Raw genomic sequence first — 22,776 nt, forward strand, 5'->3', positions numbered from 1 at the left:
TGATACATAAAACTATGAGACATAAAACTAGTTGGCAGGGTTGCAAAAGGTCCCACGCGCAACCCCTGGCATCCTTAGGTAAGGCTGGGAGGGGCTCCTGCCTGAATCTCTGGAGAGAGCCTGCTGGTCCATGTGGAGAATCATAGGTAAAGGTAAAGGTACCCCTGCCCGTACGGGCCAGTCTTGACAGACTCCAGGGTTGTGCGCTCATCTCACTCTATAGGCCAGCGCTGTCCGCAGACACTTCCAGGTCACGTGGCCAGCGTGACAAGCTGCATCTGGCGAGCCAGCGCAGCACACGGAACGCCGTTTACCTTCCCGCTAGTAAGCGGTCCCTATTTATCTACTTGCACCCGGGGGTGCTTTCGAACTGCTAGGTTGGCAGGCGCTGGGACCGAGCAATGGGAGCGCACCCCGCCGCAGGGATTCGAACCGCCGACCTGACGATCGGCAAGTCCTAGGCGCTGCGGTTTTACCCACAGTGCCACCCACGTCCCTTGGAGAATCATAACACTAAGCCAAATAGTCTGTCTTACTATAGGGCTGCTTCCTATCTTCCTATGACCCCTTTCTGCCAACATGATTTTGGTTGGTGAATTCTGGAATTCCAACTGGAAATATTTCTTTTCAGGTCAGGTTAAGAAATATCTTGGACATTTCTGGTGTATGAAAAGATTGAGAAAACTTACAACAGGATAAATATGGCTAGAGACACATTCCCCATAGGGCCAAATACAATGGAGGGAGTGGACTGGGGAGATACATAAGTTATTCAAGCAATTCAGTGTTGGCCATGTATATTGACTGGGTTCTACAATTGTACAGCAACATTTAAAAATATGTGATGGCTTTCCAATTTCTTAATTTACCATTTTATTTATGTATGTATTTTATTTCTTAACTTTTTATTAAATAAAATTTCTTCAGGTTCTAAAGTTTTTGGGGGGCGGGAGTCATAGTTTGTCAACAATATTCCTGCTTGAACCATCATGCTGGTGAAGTCAAGAGCAAGTCACGCCCAGCTATAAAGGTTGTCAGTTGTGACAATCAGTGTAATTTGCAACATCAGAAATCAGCAGAGGGGATAAACAGACTGAGGGAGGAAGGGGCCAAAGAAAACGCGACTGCCTCATATCTCTAAAAACACCATGCAGAAGTCTGGGTTACAAGGATATGAACAAAATATATCAATGGAACAATTCAGATCAGAAAGCTGTTTTGGAAATACAACAAAAAATAAAAATAAAACAATGGGTGATTGGATATCATGCTTGGAACATTTGTATTCTAATAATAATTTCATGATTGTCTAAGATCGGTCTTGGAAATCCCAGAACATTGTTACAGAGTGAATCTTATTTTTTAACATAAAAGCAATTTATAGCAGAAACGCTCTACGACACAAGGGGTTTTTTTATATGTTGAGAATCATAGCTAAGCTTTAAAATACCAAAATCAATACATGGTGGATAGCCATCGGCAGCGCATACCATGTTGCCTAATGTGATTTCAGTAATATTGTTACCATGCAACAGGAGAAGACGGTGTGTCTGGATCAGATATGATAGCCACTTACATTCAGAAAGTGCAAACAGCTGTAAAGGATATGTCTCTAGTTGAAAACCTTTTGCAAATTGAGAATTTTAAGCTCCACAATGAAATTCTAATGATAATTCTGACATAGCTGCAATATCTGAAATTTATTTAAGCAAATCTATCATAGAATAACACTGTCCCACTAAGAACTAAAAAAATCTAGATTACTTTTTAATCTTAGCATTACTTTACCTGCTTAGTGGCAAATATTTGCAATTCCATGGGCATTGTTATTGTTGTAAACCAAATATCAGCAATGGATATGAGAAAGTAGAGAAAACACAAATCATGTAAATTGCTTTCACCTTGAAATGGTAAATCTGAAAAAGACTAACAATCAGAATAAAGAGGACCACATTGCGAATATTCTTATGCCAGTTAACTACCAGCAGCTCATGCCGCCTTCTTCGGGCTTACTTGAACTGGGTGCCATCTGCAGGGCCAAAACAGGGAAAGGTGTTAATCACCCACAATCAACACAACTGCATGCATTGTGAACAAATGTCCTAAGGATTTGCTCCTGCTCCACTCCATGCTTCCTTCACCCATTCAATATAGGAAAAATATAGAAATGTTTATGGTTTTTTTAAATTAATTTTTAGAAAGGATTGGCTGATGTTTGCAGACATAGTAGCCCCTCATGAGTGAATAGAGCCTGCCAAATTACAGACAAAAGAAATCCGGGGTTCTTTGTGCCGGCCACCTTTCATCTCCCCCACCTTTCATTATTTTCTTTTTTGGAAGAAAATAATGAAAATTTAAGCCATGGGAGCTCTTTTCCTGCCACATTGCAGAAGGAGAGTTGTAGTGGCTTCCACAGTTCTGGGGTGGCTAAAGTATTCACTTACCAGTAATCTTCTTTTTAACCTATTAAAATAGTATATGTGAAAGAGGTAGAACTAGGTAGGAAACCTGCCAAATTTCAGACAAATGGGTCCAGCGGTTTTTGTTTTTTTGTCTTAGGTACCTTTAATGTTGATTTGGGGAAAACAAAAACTGATTTACTTTCTTTCCTGTGGTTTTGTGGGAATAGGGGGGCAGTAGAAGCATAAAGAGAGAATAAAATTTTGAAAAAAACATCCATGCATGTTTCACCTGTTGTTTAATAACACTTACTGCCAGGACGGTGACAATGCCTCCCCTGGATCCGGCTGGAGGCGAGGGGTTTTCCTGGGCTTGGGAAAACCCTTTTTGGCTTCACCCAGGAAGTGGATTGCGGCTTGCCTGCCTATTTGGCAGATCAGACTGAGCCGGCAGGGGTTTTTAATCCTGGGGCCTAGTCCACCTAGCCCAGGGGGGCTATGAGTAATTATTTTTTTACGGGGCAGTAGGCCAAATAGGTTTGGGAACTTCTGATCTAACTGAAGAGTAATAACTAAACAAGCAACTGAAGTTTAAACAGAAGCTGTGTGTTTACTACTTTCTTAGAAGCCTGTAACATCCACAAGTTTCAGTATAATTATTAGTTAACTGTTTCCTAAAAGAACTTTATCTCCTGACAAATCATTTTGTTATACCAACTTAGTTCTGCAAAATAAATCCTTATTTGTTCACCTTTCCGGAGTCTCCAGGTTCCAAAGTTTTACATCATGCAAAAACCATAAGATAATCCATGGTGGTTATAGTGTATGTAGGGTCTATGGAGGGGGGGGGGTGTTTGCCACATTTTAGTGGTAGCAGTGGGATCCACTTCAATGCTTACAGCTCCAATAGTTATGCCAAGTGACAAGACGGTTCATTGACTGAATTCCAAGTTTTCTAGCCACACTGTTGCAAACTTTCTTTCTATTATATAGAACAAGCTTTGACAAACCCAAACAGACTAAACTCAGATTATCATATAGGCAGTACAGTACAGCCTTAAATACTTCCAACAGTGGTCTTCCATTGTACTAGAGGTGAGTGGTTTTCTCCAGAAGTTCTTTAAGGCCTGGTGATGACAGAACTTTTCCTGCCTTATAATCTATGAAGTATTAAGAGCAAGTTTAATATGCAAGCTCATAACAAATATGCAAGCTCATAACAAAAGATATGAACCACTCCTCCATCTAGTGTCACACTAAATGAATCCAATGCTTCACTATGAAAATTAAAATGCAGATTTAAAAGGTTGTGGTTCAGTATTTTTAATAGCTATTTAATAATTTATTTATTTATTAGCCAGAGCTGAGGGCAATGAAAGGAGCTGAGAAATGGCTTGAACCCAAGTGGAGGAAAACTAGTGAGTGGTCATTATTGAGCCTTCTCAATGACAGTTGCTGTTTCCGTGGTCTCCTCGCTGTGTCATCCGGTGGAGCTTTTTCAGGTACATGGGGCCTTTTAAAGTCTGGCCTCAGGAGGAGGTTGAACCAATGGTGTCCTTCTGTGACATTTTGAGGATAACATCACTTGCTCCCACAGGTAGCTTGATTCTGCTCTTACAGCATAATCTCAAGAGGTATATAGAATTTAGTACTGGTTTTTGGATGAATTTTGGTTGGTGTGGACATGGACAAGGCACTTGGATTCATGCGGCTGACTGTGTGTGCTCCTGAGACTCTTGTCCCTCATGGCCGATTAAAAATAAGAATATCCATTATTGCAAAAATCAAATGCAACATAACAGCAACACAACCTTTATTATTTCTCCAGGAAAACTTGGCTCCTGGTCATTGTGAAGTATAAAAATTAACAACACATTTTATTAAAATGCAGCACTTTTTTGCAGTTAAGCGGAATACCCTGCAATAAGTGGATTTTTGAAGATTACCGGTAACTTTTCAAACAGTCTTCTCATATTGACTGATCATGTGCACAGAACTCTGTATATACCAGGGCTTCCTCATTCACTTGTATGCTGTGGGAAATTCCCATACAATTATAGGAAACTTTCTTCTCTCTTAAGACAAAAATGTGATTGGAAAGATAAAAATAACCTTTCGATACTAGCGTCTCTCTCTGTATATCTGCCTATCTAAATGAAATACATACATTTCCAAGCTGCCAACGGTTTCAATGAAAATAATGATTTATAGTAATAGAAAACAATTATTGCATTGTATAGCATCAACTTAAAAATTAATAAGACAGGCTCAGGAAATATTAAGGAGGCTCATTATTGTCTTTATAGGTATTTTTACTGATACTGCTGCATATAAACATAAAAATGGAATACTTTATAAGGAGTATATAATGTGGGGGTGGGAGAGATTAATGTACAGATTATTAAGGCCTATATAGTTTTACATTGTCTAGTACAGAGAATAAAGTGCAGCCACTGTGGGAATGCATCCAGCCCTGTTTCAGCACCCAAACTGCGACAGAAGGTGGACTGAAGGAAGTTTAGAGCAGGGAGGAGAGCTTGTAATGTAATCCAAATGCTATTGAACTTCAGCTTCCATCAACTTCAGCCAGCATGGCCAAGAGTTTAGGGATGATGTGACCAGGGGTAGTAATATGGCACCACGAATGAATACAAACTTTGGTGCCCCCCTAAGTATTTCTTATTTTCACAATAATTCTTTTTGGTATAGTTGCTTTTTTATGGAACTTCAGCTGTGCAACTTGTGTGGAGAAACCACCCGCACCACCCTAAATCCTGTGCTGATATGAGTGGCAGTCTCAACACTGATCTAGATAAAACGCACCCTTCAAACATTTCTGGAATTGAGTTGCCAGCTACTCAAGCATTCACAGGGGATATTTGTGACTAGACATTAGTTGCTACGGTCATCAGGCTTTAGGAGCAGCCTGAAAACTTCAAGGAGGTTGGAAATTTCGAACCATTTTTTCAATCTAGGTTTTACAGTCCCTTGGATTCACGCCTTTGCTAAGATACTATCTGCCAAGAAGATTTTAAGCAGACCTCACCACTCATTGTCGTGTTCAGGACAGCTCTGTGCAGTTGTGACCCTAAAATATGTTCTTTCTACCACCATTCCTGCCACAGAGTAGGTTCTTATATTAGCATACATTTGGTCATATTTATTCTGAAGTTCTTTCTGACTTTATTCCAGCTGTCTCCTCTTGTGTTTCATTACGTAGATTCTCTGGGACTGCATGTGGGGAAGGGCCACGGCTCTGAGGGTGAGCATCTGCCTTGTAAGCCAAAGGTCCCGGGTTCAAGCCCCAGCATCTCCAGGTAGAATTAGAAAGACCTGCATAAAATGCTGGAGTCCGTGTAGACAATACTGGGCAAGATGGTCTGACTCCGTAGAAGGCAGCTTCCTATGAGCTTCAGGCAACACCTTGACCCAGTTAAGGCCAGATCTACATATGTGGCAGAGTATGTTATAAAGCCCTGAAGTAGTGAAGTGGATGATGCCAGTTTCAGGTGAGAGTTGAAAGGTTCTAGCACAATTAGTACCTTCCTCACTGGTTTCCTACTTGCAGACTTTTTTTTTAGAAAAACAAAAACAAAAGAACATAGAGCAGCATTCAAGAAATGCATAGGTGTTCCTTGACAGACACGTCTGTGGAGAAAGTGCTATGTGATGATAGAAAGCCTGAAAGCCATGATGATGTATGATCCACCATTAATGTCAAATATTTAATGTTGTTGCATGTCAGCTATCAAATACTGCCAAGTATCAACACTCAAATATCAAATATTGAAATGCAGTATACTTGCACGTCAAAAGTTTAATAAACAAGAGAGCACTCAGAAAATACCTGGTTAATATTTCACATTGACATTCACAAATGAGAATTTCCAGAACAATTTCTGAGAGCATTTTGGTTTTAAAAAGCACTGTATGTGTGTGTCTTTTATGTATTTATATTCATATTCTATCTCATTTCAAATATTCTAAGCAGTTGCATAAATTTACTCATCTCATTTGCATCCTGAGCCTAATTATACTTAATTTAAAGTAAGTCCCCTTGACTTCAGAAGGACATCCTTCCAAATAGGAATATTTAGGATTGTAGCTTTGGCATCAGTCCTGCGAGGAAGGCCTCTACACTTTTCTTTTTCTAGACCTGTGTCCAAGGCAAGTTTTGTGATGGCCTATCACAAAATGCAGGTGGCGCTGTGGGTTAAACCACAGAACCTAGGACTTGCCGATCAGAAGGTTGGCGGTTCGAATCCCCACGATGGGGTAAGCTCCCGTTGCTTGCTCCCTGCTCCTGCCCACCTAGCAGTTCGAAAGCATGTCAAAGTGCAAGTAGATAAATAGGTACCGTTCCAGCGGGAAGGTAAACAGAGTTTCCGTGCTCTGCTCTGGTTTGCAGAAGCAGCTCAGTCATGCTGGCCACATGACCCGGACAAATGCCGGCTCCCTTGGCCAATAAAGCTAGATGAGCACCGCAACCCCAGTCATCCGCGACTGGACCTAATGGTCAGGGGTCCCTTTACCACCCAATTACAGTTATCTTAGCTGATCCAAATCCCGAGTTGCGGGATCAATAGTTCTGAAGTAACATAATGTGAAGTAACATAATTTGCTTTAAAATGATTTACATGTCATAGGACGTACAAACTTAGCTGTTGCTCCTACACATGGATCTTCTCCTTACTCTGCTAAGTTAGGCTGAGGCACTGACTGACCCAGGAGCACACAGGGAGCGTCCTGGCAGAGCGGGGATTTGAATCCTGGTCTCCCAGGTCATAGTTCAACACACTCTAGTGTACTGTTGATTGTGTAATTTTAAAAATTCACTGTAATGTTTCTTGTCAGCTGCCTTGGAAGGACTTGTAAACAGGATATAATTGTAATGAATAATAAGAAATAAGAGGCATAATCTCCTAAGTAAGATAAATGGAAGAAAGCTTTTTAAAACTGGTGCTTGCCCTCTGCAATTTTTAAAAATACTTGGATTAATAGTATTTTTCAATCAAGAACTGGAGGCCAAATTAATCCAACAAATTAAAATTGATTAATCTAACCAATATACTCAGTTAAATGTTTTAGGCCTAATGAGAATTCCTGTTTCCCAGCAAAGGCAGCTGCTGAAATCCTATGCACATTTTCCCAGGAGTAAACCCAATTTAACACAAAGGGGCTGATTTCTGAGGAGACATGCTCTGACGACTGATGCACAGCAACTACAAATGCACCCATTTTCCCCATTTTTATTGCCAGTTACCACTTGAACAGCAGAAGTACTAAAAGGAGGGTGCCTCTGAGATTGAGCAGCGTGGTGCAGTGGTTGGAGTGCTGGACTAGGAAGCTGGGAGACCAGGGCTTGAATCTCTGCTCTGCTGTGAAACTCACTGGGTTACCTTGCCAGTCCCTGCCTTTCAGCCCAATCTACCTCTCAGGGTTGTTGTGGGGAGGTGAAAAACTATGTATACCAACTTGAACTCCTTGGAGGAAAAGGTGGGATATAAATGCATAAAGTAAAAATAAAAATACCCCCCCCCCCCATCATGAGATGCTGGGTTTTCCATGCAACACACACACACAACCAACAAATACGCACGCAATTTGCTTGTTTCTTTCTTTGTTGGCTTCCTAGAATCAGCTGGAGGAGGGGGGGGGGAAACCCTTGCTCCGAAATAGGAGGCACCTGTCTCCAAAGCCCTGCTAGGCAGGAAGGAAGCCAAACCCCCAGCAACTTTTATCCCGGCCCCCTTGGCCGGGCTGCTCTTGCTTTCCTCCTGGAGGGAGGTGGGGAAAGAGAGATGGAGGCCGCGCCTGGCCAAGGAGGCTCCGCGATCTGCCCGGCACCTCTGGGTGCCGGAGGAGCCGGCTGGCCGAGGCGCGGGCGGCGGGAGCAGCAGCAGCAGCAGCAGCTGAGCCCTTGTCCTGCAATCGATTGCCGAGTCTGCTGAGCGGCTCCGCGGAGCGCCCGGCCACGCGCTCTCGCTCCCCGTCTCCTCCCTCGCCGGCGCCTGGCGAGAGATGTGCGCCGGGAGGAGGTGTGCAGCTGCGCCTGTGCGCGCCCGAGTTCCCGGGATCGGTTTCTCGGGGTTTGACCAGCTGTCCCAGGCTAACCCTGCTCTCTGAAGATGGAGGAAGTAAAAAAAAAAAACCACGCAGGATTACCCTTAGCTACAGATCCACTGCCTTAGTTTCCATAACCAACTGCGGCGCGCAAACATAGGAGCGTTACGCGCAGGAGGAGAGGAGGAAAGGAAAGGAAAGAAAGGGAGGGAGGGAGGGGGAAAAGGGGGGGCTTAAAGAAGCTCATTAACAAAACAAACAAACAAGGGTGATGGAACTGATTTGCAACATGCTCTGCTGCTGAGGTAAATCTTTGCTGGGGGTGCTTATTTTGGTTGGAGGGGGGGGGGGCAAGAGCAGCTCTGCAAAATCTGTGTGCAAAACGCGACCTCTGTCTTCTGTGCATCTTGTGTGTGTTTGTGTGTGTCTGTGTTTGGCAAAGGCGAGGGCCGGAAAGGGGAGGAAGGTCTGTCAGAGCAACGCGTAATAATGGAGCATCTCCGGAGCCCCGGGAGTCAAATGACTTGTTGCTGTTTTTACCCGCTCCTCGCCCCCCCCCCCGCAAATATTTATAGTGGTGCAGGAAGGCGAAGAGAGCTGTATGGTGATGATTTTTCAAAACATTCTTCTTCATTGTAGATCGAGCGATTCAAGAGACCACAAAGGCAATATCTATTAAGGCATAAGTCAGGGGTTTTTTTGTTTTGTTTTGTTTATTAAAGCAAGGAATCTGCTTTCTTGGGTGCTCAATTGATGAGTCAGTCCTTCCCCCCCCCCCGCCCTCATTCTTTGAAACTGACAGGGGCTTGTCACCGTTTGCAACTGTCTCCCATGCAAGATGCATGCAAGGAAACCCACGATTAAAGATTTCTTTGAACGCAAACGCAGGGTTTTATGGCATGGCACACATTGCATTTGAAAACGCAGGGCTTAAATTACTTTGACAGGTTCTGCTATGGACTCGGGAAAGAGAGAGAGATGAAATTAAGATCTCTTTATTTCGCCCAGGGCCAAAAAACAGTTCTTGTGAAGCTGGCCTTGGTTTCTTGCTGCTTGGTTCCCTTTCCCTTTTAAAACTCCCTGATCCACGCCTTCCAAGCACCCCCTTTCTTTTCCTCCAAGATCCCCCCCCCCCCCGATTCTTAAGGAACCGGTGGATCAAGTTTTCTCTCGTCTAGTTAATCGCATTGCTTGTCGCTTTGGCTGACCTCTCTCTCTCTCTCCTTTTTGTTCTTCATCTTTCCTGAAAGTACGTGCCATTCCAACAAGACCATCCTGGGGAAGGGGGAGGAAAGAAGGTGGGTGGGGAGGACAGAGAGGGAGAGAGAGAGAGAGGCGCTCCTTTCTCCTTCCTTCTGCTTGGTTTCCCCACCGATCCACTTGCTCTGAATGTGACCTACCTGTAAGTTTTCTTCCTCTTCCCTTGAACTCTGGAGGCGGGGAGGCGAGAGGGAGGGGGAAGAAGAAGAAGAGGAGGAGGAGGAGAAGGGGCTGGATTATTTCAAAACGCTTCCCCATCTTGCCTCTACCTCCAGTGCACCATAATCCCCTCTGTCTCTTCGCTCTTGGCAGGGAGGAGGGGTTAGAAGCTGCCACCAGAAGCCAGAAATGGTGAACAAACTTTTATTTTAATCCTAGAACTTTTTCTCTCTCTCCTCCCCCACCCTGTATAGTTCCTTTCCTTTCTTCCCATCTCATTGCCTGGGATAGTATCTCATCACCCCACCAAAAGCTTGTTGTTTTCAGACAACTCCCCCCCCCCCCAACCCTTGTTCCCGAGCGTGTTACCTGCAGGAAAGGGAAGATAAGGTAATTTTGAAGAGGCAGGAGGGGACGGCTCTTCTGCTCAAGCATTTAGAGCTCGTGTGTTATATTTATTATCATCATTATTAAAGCCATGTAGGCAAGCATCAGTTGGATGGCAGCTTTGCCTGTTGAAATGTAAGCGTTATGTATACTGAGTGTCTTAGGAATTTGATCTGCAGTTTGCAGAGTGGGGGAAGAAGGCAGAGAAAAGTGTATATCTTATTTATTTATTAAAAAAAAAAAGAGGGGGATGAGGTGAAGGGAAGTGGTTTAGGAGACAAGAAATGAAGCTGCCTGTTTTCCAGTAAGTAATGGAGAAATTCCAGGAGCTGGGTCTAAATATACTTGGCGATCAATACAGAAATGGCTCATTGTGAATAATTTAACTGCTTGGTGTAGCAGGAGTTTTGAAACTAAAGGCAAAAGGGAGCTGGGGACTGAGAGGAAAAATTGAAACTCTTCTTTTGCCATTATTTCCACACACACCCTTCATTTTAAAGTTTCCTCTTAAAATGATATGGTGATGATGACCAACCTTTTCATTTCATTTTATTTTTAATCAAGTCTTGAGCTAGTGGGCGTCATCTAATACAGTGACTTAGGTTTCTGGAAAGTAATAGCTTGTTCTCTGCTAGTAAAGTGCTTCAAGAAACTTTTTGAGATTACTACAGTATAGAGCATGTGGTCTGAAAGTATTTTGGAAGGGGCTCCAGGGTTGGCTAGAATAGATAAGTTAGAATGAACTGGACCCTGGGTAAAATAGTTGCTGCAACTCTGCTTTTAAAAAGTATGGACTCACCTACTTGTTCTGAAGCCGAGGACACCACGGAACAACTGCGGTGCAGGAAACCTTGCGGTGCCGGCATCCCACAAGACGTTCAGCTCAGTATCCCAAAGTTCTCACTTGGCAGTTAAGACCCCCTGAGTTCAGTCAGACTTACTAGCAAGTACACTGTGGACTGAAGAATAGAAGGCTGTTTACTGATAAAGCATTGGCATCTTCGTTGAAATACACCCGACACAAACAGGACTTCTTTAGAAACAGGGAAACAGTGATTCAGGTGTGTGTCTGTTTCCCTCCCACTTTCTTTCTTCTGCACAGGTTTGTTTCTGGCATTTAAAGTTTTCTACCTGCCTCAACACTTGGATGCCTGCAGGAGGATTCTAGGCAGAGACACTTGTGCTGCTCAAACACTGATTAAATTGATAGCAGCAGCAGCAGAAAATGGGCAAATGGCTTAGGAGTCCAGATGTTTAATAACTGACAGAGCGAGGGCAACTTTGACAGTGTACTTTTTGCCTTGCAGCACTGCACTTTGACTATGGAAGCAGAGGCTACTGATGGATACATGCCATGTAAGTATTGCTTTTATTTTCTTTCGTGTCTTTTGCTGCTTAGGGGCCACAATGTTCTTTGTTTTCTTATTGAATTCAAGACAGCATGGGTTGGGTGACTCTTAATACTAAATACTAAATACTAAAATACTAATACTAAATACTAAATAAATACTAAATATTGGGCACTTCAGTGTAACTGCATATATGCTTTGGATCTGTGCATTGAAGGGAAGCAGGGTGGACTGTAACTTTTTCATGTTTGTACTCCATATGTTTTTAATGCTTCCCTGTGGGATGACATATTCTGCTTTTAAAATTATACATACTATGCAAAGTCAAGTAACTGAGTATGACATGAAAAGGGGTGGGCGTACAGAGTGATATCTGTCCCAGAGCAGCAGCTAATATATTTTGCCGTGGAAAATGACCCTTCCTAAGCTGTGGAAGAATCTAATCATGCTGGGAACTGAGCTTTCAAAAATAATCTCCCCTCCCCTTCGCAAGCACATGTTCTTACTTGAACACAAATGTCAATTTTCCTCTGTGAAACTGATAGAAGGTTTTCTTCTATGGAATAGGTGACAATGAACTTTCGCCCGAAAGGGATCACTCCAATATGGCAATTGACCTCACCTCAAGCACACCCAATGGGCAGCATACCTCACCAAGTCACATGACAAGCAGTAAGTCACCTTTCATACAGCTTTTGCCTAGCAGGTTTATCAATCTTGTTCGATCTACATAGTTTGCAAATGCAAGAAGAGAGGACACAACAGATTTGTTGTACTTCATGCTGATGTCTTGTCTAAATCTGAGCTTGATTGCCAGTCTCAGTTATCCCAGGATGGCGGGGGGGGGGGGGGTTGGACTTATCTGAACCAGGTAGGAAAAACCTAGGCTTTGCTAGTTTCTTTTGTGATCGAAACAGTTTTTAGGCATGATTCCAAAGCAAAGGCAAAATGAAGACAAAGAGCCAAGAATATTCTAAAGCTATATTCAGTGAGCTGAATGACTGAAGGCTTGACAAACCCCCAACCCTATTCTCTGTGGCTGTTGTGTCTTCCTCTCACTGCCTCTGAATTGGTATTATTTGTAATAGCTTTCTAATTGTTGAACCACTTTAAACTTTTTAACTTAGACTCATCCTTCATACACACTATGCCTTTAAAGCACATTGGAAGCACGTGTCCCTCGGCCCTCAAAGAATTCTGGGTGCTGTAGTTTATTAAGAGCTGCTGGGAATTGTAATTCTCTGAGGGGTAAACTGCAGTGCCCATAATTCTTTGAGGGAAATAATGTGTTTCAAGACCGCTTTAAGTTTGCGAATACGCCATACCTTTAGAGTATTAAATATCCACCGGATGTAATTGCATGAGAGGATTTTATTTTTTTAAGGATTGTGGGTTGCTTTTGATGTTGATTGGAATGTCTTAATGGACCTCTAAAACTGAGAAACTTGAATTTACTACTTTGTTTTCCATCTGCCCACTGTTACTGTGCATTTGCTTGGGGATTCCTGCAAAGTGGATTTTTATTTTTTGCAAATAATGCTCTGCTAGGAAGGTGAAGCTTTGAGAATGAACTTGTTGTAATAATAAAGTATGATCTTCATATCACCCCTGGCTGAGAGGAAGGTGTTACCCTCGGGCTTTTTTCCTGTCCTCAGGGAGGTTATGCACAGGTTTTATGAGCCTTTTAAATTGAGAGTTACTATGAAATATCCAATTATTATATATACGTTGCAAAAGAATACGATTGCTGGTACTCTGAACTGAACTTTATATGGTAGCTTCTCATAATTCAGACATTTGGACAATTCCAAACCTGTGGAATTGGGGTTCAGATATGCATTTTATTGAGCTATGAAACTTTACTGCTCACTTCCTTCATTTTTTTCTTTCTTTTTTTATCAATGATGAGAAAGAAAACTCCTGTTTTATTATGTCGACAGGAATTCTTGCCCAAATTAGGCTGCAGTTCAGTGAACACTTACTTGGGAGTAAGCTTCACTGAACTCAGTGAGACTGGCTTCTGAGTAGGCATGCAGAAGAGTACACTTTTAATTGTTGGGTGAAAATGAACATATTGAAATCGGGCAGTTGCTCTTTCTTAGAATGTTATCATCTAAATTCAGCTGTTACCCTGTGCTACCCTGTTAACCTAAACCAGCAAGTACAATGCATAATTTTGTCTAGATTTAAAATAGATGGCTGTTCCAGGATGGTGGATGGGGGGTGGGGATAGATCTTTGTGCCTCTGACTTGGCCTGTGAATACAGACCCAATTCTGTTGCCAAGCAGCAGGGCTTTTGCCTGAATACAGAGGACTTGGGGTTTGAACCTCAAAGCAGTTTATTCTGAGACCTTCACTGGAATCTTCCACGGATTCCAGGCGCCCCAGCCACCTGCACCAGAGATCCTGTTGCCAGTGTGGAACATGCAGAGGGTGCTGTGCGCACAGCAGCACCACAGATCTTTTGAATTCCCACGCCTGCATTTCCACTACCATGGGCACCAGGGGCTCAGTTTATGCGGCAGGGGAAAGGCCAAGGGGATGGAGTTCAGGAGGGGCCATTGAAGTGGAGCATACCTGAGTTGTTGCCTCCTGTCATCACGAGATAGAAAGGGCCACCAGTTTCTAAAGCTCTGAGCATTTGTAACTTCTTCAGGTTTATCAACAGCAATTTGTGTCCATGGATTGGAGTTCTGATGAAAGCAGCATATTTGTGTGTGTGAGTGTGTATTGGTGTGTGTCTATGTGCACACGTGCACAGTACACCAGTCCTTCTCTGTGGGAGTGGATAGCCCCAAAATGTGTGGAGAGGGCTTCCTATGTGGTTTTAATTAAATCTCCTGTCATTTATTTTATGAAAAATCTTTCGATGAGGTGCTTGGTACATTGAAATACATTTTGAGTCAAGTTTTTAAGCAGCGGTGACAGAACAGTTCCTGTTTATTTTGCAAAAAAAAAAAAAAAGTTTGAACCTATGGACTTTGTTACTTATTTTTGGTAGGACCTATGAACAGAAGAGCTTCCTTGTTGTGAGATTGTTGATCCATCTAGATCAGTCTTGTCTTCTGGCAACGGCTCTCCACATCCTCTGGCCAGGGGGTTTCCCCGCTCTGTAACCTGGAGGGTGTTGGGAATTCAACTGGGACCTCACACCTGCAGGACATGTGCTCTATTCCTGTTCAGTAGAAATGTAATTGCAACCAAGTTGTGACTGGGGTTCTCTGCAGGGTTTACTGTAGGTACTTTCTTTCTCCCGTTGTTATTTCAATAGTTCTTCTCCATTTTCTTTGGAGAAGATGCCCTGGATAGCTCAGCTGGTTAGAGTGTGGTGCTGGTAACACCAAGGTTGCAGTTCAATCCCCATGTGGGACAGCTGCATATTCCTGCATTGCAGGGGGTGGACTAGATGATCCTCAGAGCCCCTTCCAACTCTACAATTCTGTGAATCTGTGTTAAAACCAGCTAGGTGGCAGGGCTTGCGTATGCCTGTCAGATCCCTAAAAATCTGTTCCATCTGAAGCAAGGTCTCCAGAGAGTCCTTCAACTGGCTTCTTTGCTGCTGCTATTTTTGTTTTCTCAACTTCATATTTAGAAATGAATTGTTTGAAATTCTATCCTACTTTCTCCCAAAATATGTTTAAAACAAAATATAATGGCATGTAGAACTATCAAGACACTAGAAGACAGGATGCTTGCTGAGTACATTTTGATGCATGATACATTGATACAACGATACATTCTGATACACTGTGTCGCTGGCAGGACTGGACGATATGTGGTTTTCAACATTGTGATATATATCCAGCTAAACATCACAATATATTGATTTATCACAATGTCTGAAATAAGGATGGAGCTATGTGGAGGCACTGGCTGCATTAACGGTTTTTCTTTCATCATGATTTTTGCATAACACACACACACACACACACACACACACACACACACCTACCTCATCATCAGGCCAAAAATTATGAAGCTGAGATCATGATATGGACTTCAAACTGGTTTTGGATTCTATATCTGTATATTTGCCCAGCCCTAGTTTCTGGAATCTGGACCTAGGCAACAGGGAATGGAGTGCTATAGTGGTGGGGTTAAAACTTTCTCAGACATTCATATTCGGATCATTAGGCTCACCTGGTATGGATGGGCTTATGGATTTGGGCTGTTTCCTATGCAGCATTTCATGCACTTGAAGGCAACAGAAACTTCTTTCTGCTTGTTGCATTTCTGACCAGTGTTGGCAACTTAGTCCTGTGCTGAAAAGCTGTCTCAGGCTGGTATGTTGCATTAATGCAAGAGTTGCCAAACATTTTGGATTGAAAGGTTGGGGTGGATTTGAATTTTGAGAGAGTTCTGGGGGCACCAGTCACAAAATGGCTGCCATAGTGGGAGTGTTGGCATAACAGTCATGATGAAGCTTGGCCCATGATTATATTTCCATATGAGAAAAGTTCTAACCTTTTGAATTTCTGCCTAGAAAATAAGTGCATCCAGGAGGGGGGAATCCAGCAACTCTTGAGGAATCCAGAGATTCCTATTGGCTGGTGTCCAAACGAATCGCTCATCCATCACCCCGGGAGCAGCCTGGCTTGCTCATTTCACAGAAATCACTTAGGAAGGTTCCTGCACATTTTGCTTCATGGCTTTCTTTCCAGGAGGGCTGGAGACTTCCTTTGGGGGGGGGGAATGAAAGTTCAGAGTCTGGGAGCCCTACTTGGGGTCCTGCACTAATGTGTGTGGGACTGATCGCTTAATTTTTTAACCTTAATAGAAGATTAAATGCTATATAGAGCTGTTTTTCCTTATCTAATGCCCACCCCCACCCTGAAATCAACAGTATTGATTCTGTTACTCTTCTGGGACTTATTCCTCCAAAGAAGAATAGAAGCTTTTCCACTGTGGCTTTCCTGAACAGATCAATTTAGGACTACACCCCTTGCCTTAGTCTGGCTGGATTTGTATCCAGTTGAAACAAGGAAGAAGCCCATAACAGGCAATTTTCTTGGCTTTTTTGTGTACCGTAAACAGTGTGTGTACCAGACAGGAGAGAGAAACAACTGCTTTCGAAACAAGCCACTCTCACCCAACTCTAGTAAAATTACATGCTTGGGAGAGAGGGTTTTTTCCCTTCATATTTATTAGCCTGTGGCAATTCCAGGTGAGTAAGACTTGGCTAAACTACTAATGATTTCAGGTTTGCTTCCAAAAGGTTGCAGGTCAAATATTTTTGGCACATGTTGCGTAGATGTCAGTTTCATCTTTTCATTACCACATCTATAATTACATATAGCACACATAGATTATAGATGAAGCCGAGAGCTCCTCTTTTATAAAGAGAGCAGTGATATTTGCAACATGAGATTGTGTCTGCTAACTAACAATATTATATATACTGTGCAATATGTGTCTCCGAGAGAGAAAGAGAAAAATACTGTGTATTCTTCGGTGGATGATCAATTTGAATACCATCTTGAAAGTTTTATAAGTGAGTGCTGAGAAACAAATTTAGTGAATAGGCACTTTTATCCAGCTTCAAGCCCTCTTGGCAGTGTGAGCCACTGTGATGTTGCAAAAGGGTTTTGGGGCACATTCTCTGCTTCCGAGGGGAACCAGCCATGCTCAAACATGAAGATTTGGCACTCTCCTGTTTGCATGGCAGGTGTCCTAGGCAGCTGCCTAGCCTGCCTCTGTAATTGAGCTCTCCTAGCCCTAGACCAGGGGTCTGCAACCTTTAAGACAAAAAGAGCCACTTGGACCGAAGAAAAAACACCTGGGATACGCAAAACCATTGCGACATTTAAAACAGTGGGGAGTGTCGGGGCACACAATGCGCCTCCTCCCCTCGCTAGTATCCGCCCCGGAGCCGCGGCAAAGGTGGATTGGATTGATCTTTATTACGGCCATTGGCCCGTTACACGACAGTTCCCCATACCAACATATTATACTTAAACCTCCAAATTTAAAATCGCCAAAACTTACAAAAGACAAATGATAATCGAAGCAAAACGAGAACAGAAACCACCATCATACAAAAACAGAAACCACCACCATACATTACAATAAATTGGTAACCTATACATCGCCCTCTGCACATAAATTAATCAGGGATATCAATGATGATATCGCCTAAAACATAGATCATGGTTTAAAACAATGGTGATATCACCTAAAACATAGGTCATGGTTTAAAGGGGTTATCCGAATCAGACAGGAGACCGTTTCTCTTCTTTAGGGATAGGACGCTGATCAGGAATCTGGCAACCATGAGCGATTTTAGGGGGTCATCATCAATTAGTAGATATCTCAGTTTGGCTTCAATCGTATCATCGGCAATTCCCTTAAGATATTGAGCAAGGAACTTGCTCCTGGCCGGTAAGTGAAAAGCACAGTCAAAGATTATATGATGCAACGATTCCGGTGCCCCACTATTGCAATCACATAAGAGCGATATCTGTCCATTGGAGAATCTATTTCTCAGGACGTTCGATGGGAAGGTGTTGAATCTTGCCTTTACAAAGGCATATCTATGAGCTGAGGAAGTTAGGGAGTTCAAATAGTTTGGGAGCCTTAAGAGGGGTAATAAACCAAGATTTAGAGGTGAGCAGGTACCATTGCCCAAGATCATTTTCTGCTGCAAGTCCATCTCCTCTAGCTTACAGGTTACTGTTCTTTTAGCTGGGACTATGTCCTGCTCTAGTAATTTGGATGGGGAGATTCCCATTGCCGTTATTTTCAGCTGTAAATTTTTTACCCATGGGCTCTGGAAATCATCTCTCCACATACATTGTATCAAGTACAAGTTTGGGAGATTGTGCCATAGAGATAACCAGTGACAGAGTATGTGCTTCCACAGAGCATTTTCCAGGGATACAATATTGAGTTCCATGCGTAACGCTGTATTACTTACACAGTTGGGCAGTTTCAATATCCCTCTTAGAAACTGATTTTGAATAACCTCTAGGTGAGATAGGTTGACAAAAGTCCCCCAAATTGAGATGGCATAAGCAATTATCGGAATCACCTTGGCCTTGAAGACTTTCAACGCCGATGGGATATGAACGGCCCCATCGGTGAAGAAGAATCGCAAAATCGCCAAGGAGATAGCTTTGGCTCTATTTGTAACATAGGCTACATGGGCCTTCCATCTGAGGTTATGTTGTAACCAAACTCCCAAATATTGGAATCTATAGACTTGTTCGATGACTCTCCCATCAATTTTCCAATTATGGAGTTTCCGGCTCTTTGAGAAAATTAGGATCTTAGATTTTCCATAATTAATTGTAAGGGAATTTGTGTTACAATATGATCCAAAAAATTTTAAGGCCCTCCTGAGACCTACTCTAGAAAAGGAAAGGATGACTGCGTCATCCGCATATAGTAACAAAGGGCAGCGATAAAGTGCTAGGCGGGGTGCATGAATCCTTTCTTGAGCCTCTATTAGGGGAGTCTTCATATCGCTTATGAACAAATTGAACAGGAATGGAGCCAATATACAACCCTGTCGGACACCTCTGTTAATGGGAATTGAATTGGTGAGATCACCCTCCGGGGTGAATCTCACTCTAGCCGCTGAGTTCTCATGGAGTTTGATTATTAGCCAGAGAAGCCTTCTGTCGATGCCCCAGCGGGTGAGTTTTTCCCAGAGGATGCTCCTGGGGATACTATCGAATGCTGCCTTTAGGTCAATGAATGCCACACAGAGTTGGCCACCCTTTGGGGTGGAATATTTCCAGGCAAGATGCTGTAAAATTAGAATATGATTAATTGTTGACTGTTTTGGGCGGAATCCAGCTTGTTCGGGCCCAATTAATTTTTTCTCTTCGGACCATTGGGTAAGTCTGTTCAGCAGGGAGCGGGCATACAGTTTCCCCACTATTGAGAGCAGACTGATATTTCTGTAATTCCCCGGGTCATCTGGTGAGCCCTTTTTGTGGATTGGAACGATAACAGCGTCCTTCCATACTTCCGGGATCATTCCAGAGTTGTTAACGGCATCGAAGATGGTCGCCAGGACTTTGGCCCACCAGTCACGGCAAAGGTGTAAAAGAGCCACATGCGGCTCCGGAGCCGCGGGTTGCTGACCCCTGCCCTAGACCAAGCATAGGCAAACTCGGCCCTCCAGATGTTTTGGGACTACAACTCCCATCATCCCTAGCAGGACCAGGGATGATGAGAATTGTAGGCTCAAAACATCTGGAGGACCGAGTTTGCCTATGTGTGCCCTAGACCCATACTGCTATCCCAATAGTATCCCTTATGCCCTGTACCCAAGGGGAAGGGCTGGTGAGACTGTTGCTCACCCATGTGGTTTATCTATTTAAGAGAATTCTAGGCTGCCTTTTAAAACTTTTATTATTAAGATGTAGAAAGGACAATGGCATTAGCAAGTTGCAATGCAATAACTCTGAATGTACTTAAGGGGGGAAAAGCACCAGTCACTGGAATGGTGAGAACAAAGCAGCGAGGGAGTCACAAGGCAATGAACGAAATGGAGGGACGTTGTCTTGTTAATCCGGGTCAGGTGTAGCAGGGCATGGTTTGGGCCGACCAGACAAACAAAGTCATATGTCATTGGTTGCCAAATGAAGTCATACTTCACAGGGATAAGTGGCTTCATATGTTGCTTGTCCATAGCCTTCAAGTGGCAGCAAATCTATTAGTTTAGCAGTCCCTTTCAGAACCTTAAGATGATGGGTCAATTTTTCAAAAGCAACTCGGAACAAAGCTTCCCAGCAGCTCATGGTAACAACAGAAACATGCTTCTATCCCTGTGTTACTGTCAGTCTAGTTGCAACTAAAAGGAAAAATACCAAAGGTAATTTTGCAGAGGGAAGTTGGTGTTAATTCCTGATAAAATTGTGAGAAGAAACAATTTGGGGTCTAGGACCAGTGAATGCTGATTCCAATTGCCTTAAGAATTTGTGCCCAGAAAATAGCCACAAGGAGACTGCCTTTTAAAGTAACTTCAGGAAGTGGCTGTAACACACTCCAAGTGAAGGGAGAAGGCATTATTAAAACTCTGAATGGTAATAGTCCCTCACTTTCTGACATTCATGCATCCATTAAGACTGCCAGTCGTGCACTGTAGAAGATTCACCATATTGACTGAGCTGCTGTGCAATGCTGGTGTAACAGGAGGGCACTGTTTGTGTGATGCTTGTGTCCTGTGCCCACCACACCCCACTCCCCGCCCCCAGTTGCACCAATAAGCTATTTTTTATTTGGGGTGATTTTGGACGCTTTTGTTTATATTCTGTGTGCTTAGTGTATGCAGCAAGCTTGTGCTCTTTCAGCCTCCAAAGAGAGAAATACAAGTCACAAGTATATAGTCACTTGTCCTATTTTCCTCAGAAAGAAATCACAGATGTTGTCAAAATACTTAAAATAATTTTTTTACTGATAATTATTTTTAACACACATAAAGTTTGTTTTTGACAGACTATATCTTAGTTCCCTCTCACCAGGTAGCAGTGATGTTATCTCTGTGGTATCCAATACGGTACTTTACACGCAAATCCACAGATAGATGTACATGTCTGGAACGGCACCTTTGGAAGCAACTAAATTGGCAGGATGGTGGAGAGGAGGGTTGTGACACAATGGCAGGTATTCCTGAATGAGACTGATCCACTACAATCTGTGTTCCGATCAGGTTTTGGAACTGAATTAGCCATGGGCGCCTTGATGGATGACCTTCATTGTGAGAGAGACGGGGGAGTGTGACCCTGTTACTTCTGCTCAGTCGCTCTGTGGCTCTCAGTACCGTGGTCTCCTTTTGGATGGACTCTGTGGCATGGATGTCAGAGGCACTGTGTTGCAGTGGCTTCATTCCGTTTTGGCAACTTCAACCTTGGTTTAAGGAGCCATTTGGTGCCTAGCTCGTATATCTGAGTTTCTAACACTGCTGTTGAGAGTGGACAGTAGGAGGTTTGGAGCAATGTTTCTTAAGCTTAGAGAAGATTGTTCACCCTCCCTCATGTTGTAAATGATGGCTGTATTTTATTATGGGAAAGAATGTTTTCCCAGGTCAGATTAGTTTGTGACTAGAGTAGCTTGTGACTTGTCTTGGTGATTTTGGGTCAGTTGATGCTCTTTGCTTCGGTGTAGCAGTTATCAGGTGTACCAGTTCTCTTCTTGGTGCCTTGGCCTAGTTCTCATTGAGGTGCTGAGCCTGGATCTGGGCTGTACCACTTCAAAGTGCAGGTGGAGAGTCACATGACTGAATGGTCCTCCACATCAAAATCCCCAGTGCATAGAAAACTTAGTGCCCCTCAACATACTATTTTCCCATGTGCAGGGAATGTTTTGGAATGGAAGAGAGTGTAGTCATGTGAGCTTCCACCTGTCATCTAAAGTGGTACAGTCCAGACACAAGCTCTCTGCTTCAGTCGCCTCAACTAATGCCATTTCATCTGTTTTCATCTGGGGTCCTGCCTTTTTGGAACATGTTGGCTTTAAACAAACAAGATGAACTTTAACAGGGAGAAATGTAAAGTATTGCACTTGGGCAAAAAAAATGAGAGGCACAAATACAAGATGGGGGACACCTGGCTTGAGAGCAGTACATGTGAAAAGGATCTAGGAGTCTTGGTTGACCACAAACTTGACATGAGCCAACAGTGTGACGCGGCAGCTAAAAAAGCCAATGCAATTCTGGGCTGCATCAATAGGAGTATAGCATCTAGATCAAGGGAAGTAATAGTGCCACTGTATTCTGCTCTGGTCAGACCTCACCTGGAGTACTGTGTCCAGTTCTGGGCACCACACTTCAAGAAGGACACTGACAAACTGGAACGTGTCCAGAGGAGGGCAACCAAAATGGTCAAAGGCCTGGAAACGATGCCTTATGAGGAACGGCTAAGGGAGCTGGGCATGTTTAGCCTGGAGAAGAGGAGGTTAAGGGGTGATATGATAGCCATGTTCAAATATATAAAAGGATGTCACATAGAGGAGGGAGAAAGGCTGTTTTCTGCTGCTCCAGAGAAGCGGACACGGAGCAATGGATCCAAACTACAAGAAAGAAGATTCCACCTAAACATTAGGAAGAACTTCCTGACAGTAAGAGCTGTTCGACAGTGGAATTTGCTGCCAAGGAGTGTGGTGGAGTCTCCTTCTTTGGAGGTCTTTAAGCAGAGGCTTGACAACCATATGT

The 22,776-nt window shown here is 43.2% G+C and overlaps 1 protein-coding gene across 8 annotated transcripts in view; it reads left to right on the forward strand.

The window, feature by feature from the left end:
• Positions 1 to 8,362: 8,362 nt before the first annotated feature.
• The window catches only part of IKZF2 (IKAROS family zinc finger 2), a 107,714-nt gene continuing 93,300 nt past the window's right edge, over positions 8,363 to 22,776 (forward strand). For 3 of the 8 annotated variants that reach the window (XM_077919352.1, XM_077919367.1, XM_077919380.1), the window contains exons 1-3: positions 9,923 to 10,073; positions 11,576 to 11,624; positions 12,185 to 12,289. In XM_077919352.1, coding sequence (XP_077775478.1) covers positions 10,071 to 10,073; positions 11,576 to 11,624; positions 12,185 to 12,289 — 157 coding nt within the window. In that variant the 5' untranslated portion in view covers positions 9,923 to 10,070. The other 5 variants (XM_077919369.1, XM_077919375.1, XM_077919355.1 and 2 more) reach the window with 4 other exon arrangements.

This window comes from Podarcis muralis, chromosome 1 (genome assembly GCF_964188315.1).
Source record: "Podarcis muralis chromosome 1, rPodMur119.hap1.1, whole genome shotgun sequence".
In the NCBI taxonomy this organism is placed as follows: Eukaryota; Metazoa; Chordata; class Lepidosauria; order Squamata; family Lacertidae; genus Podarcis; species Podarcis muralis.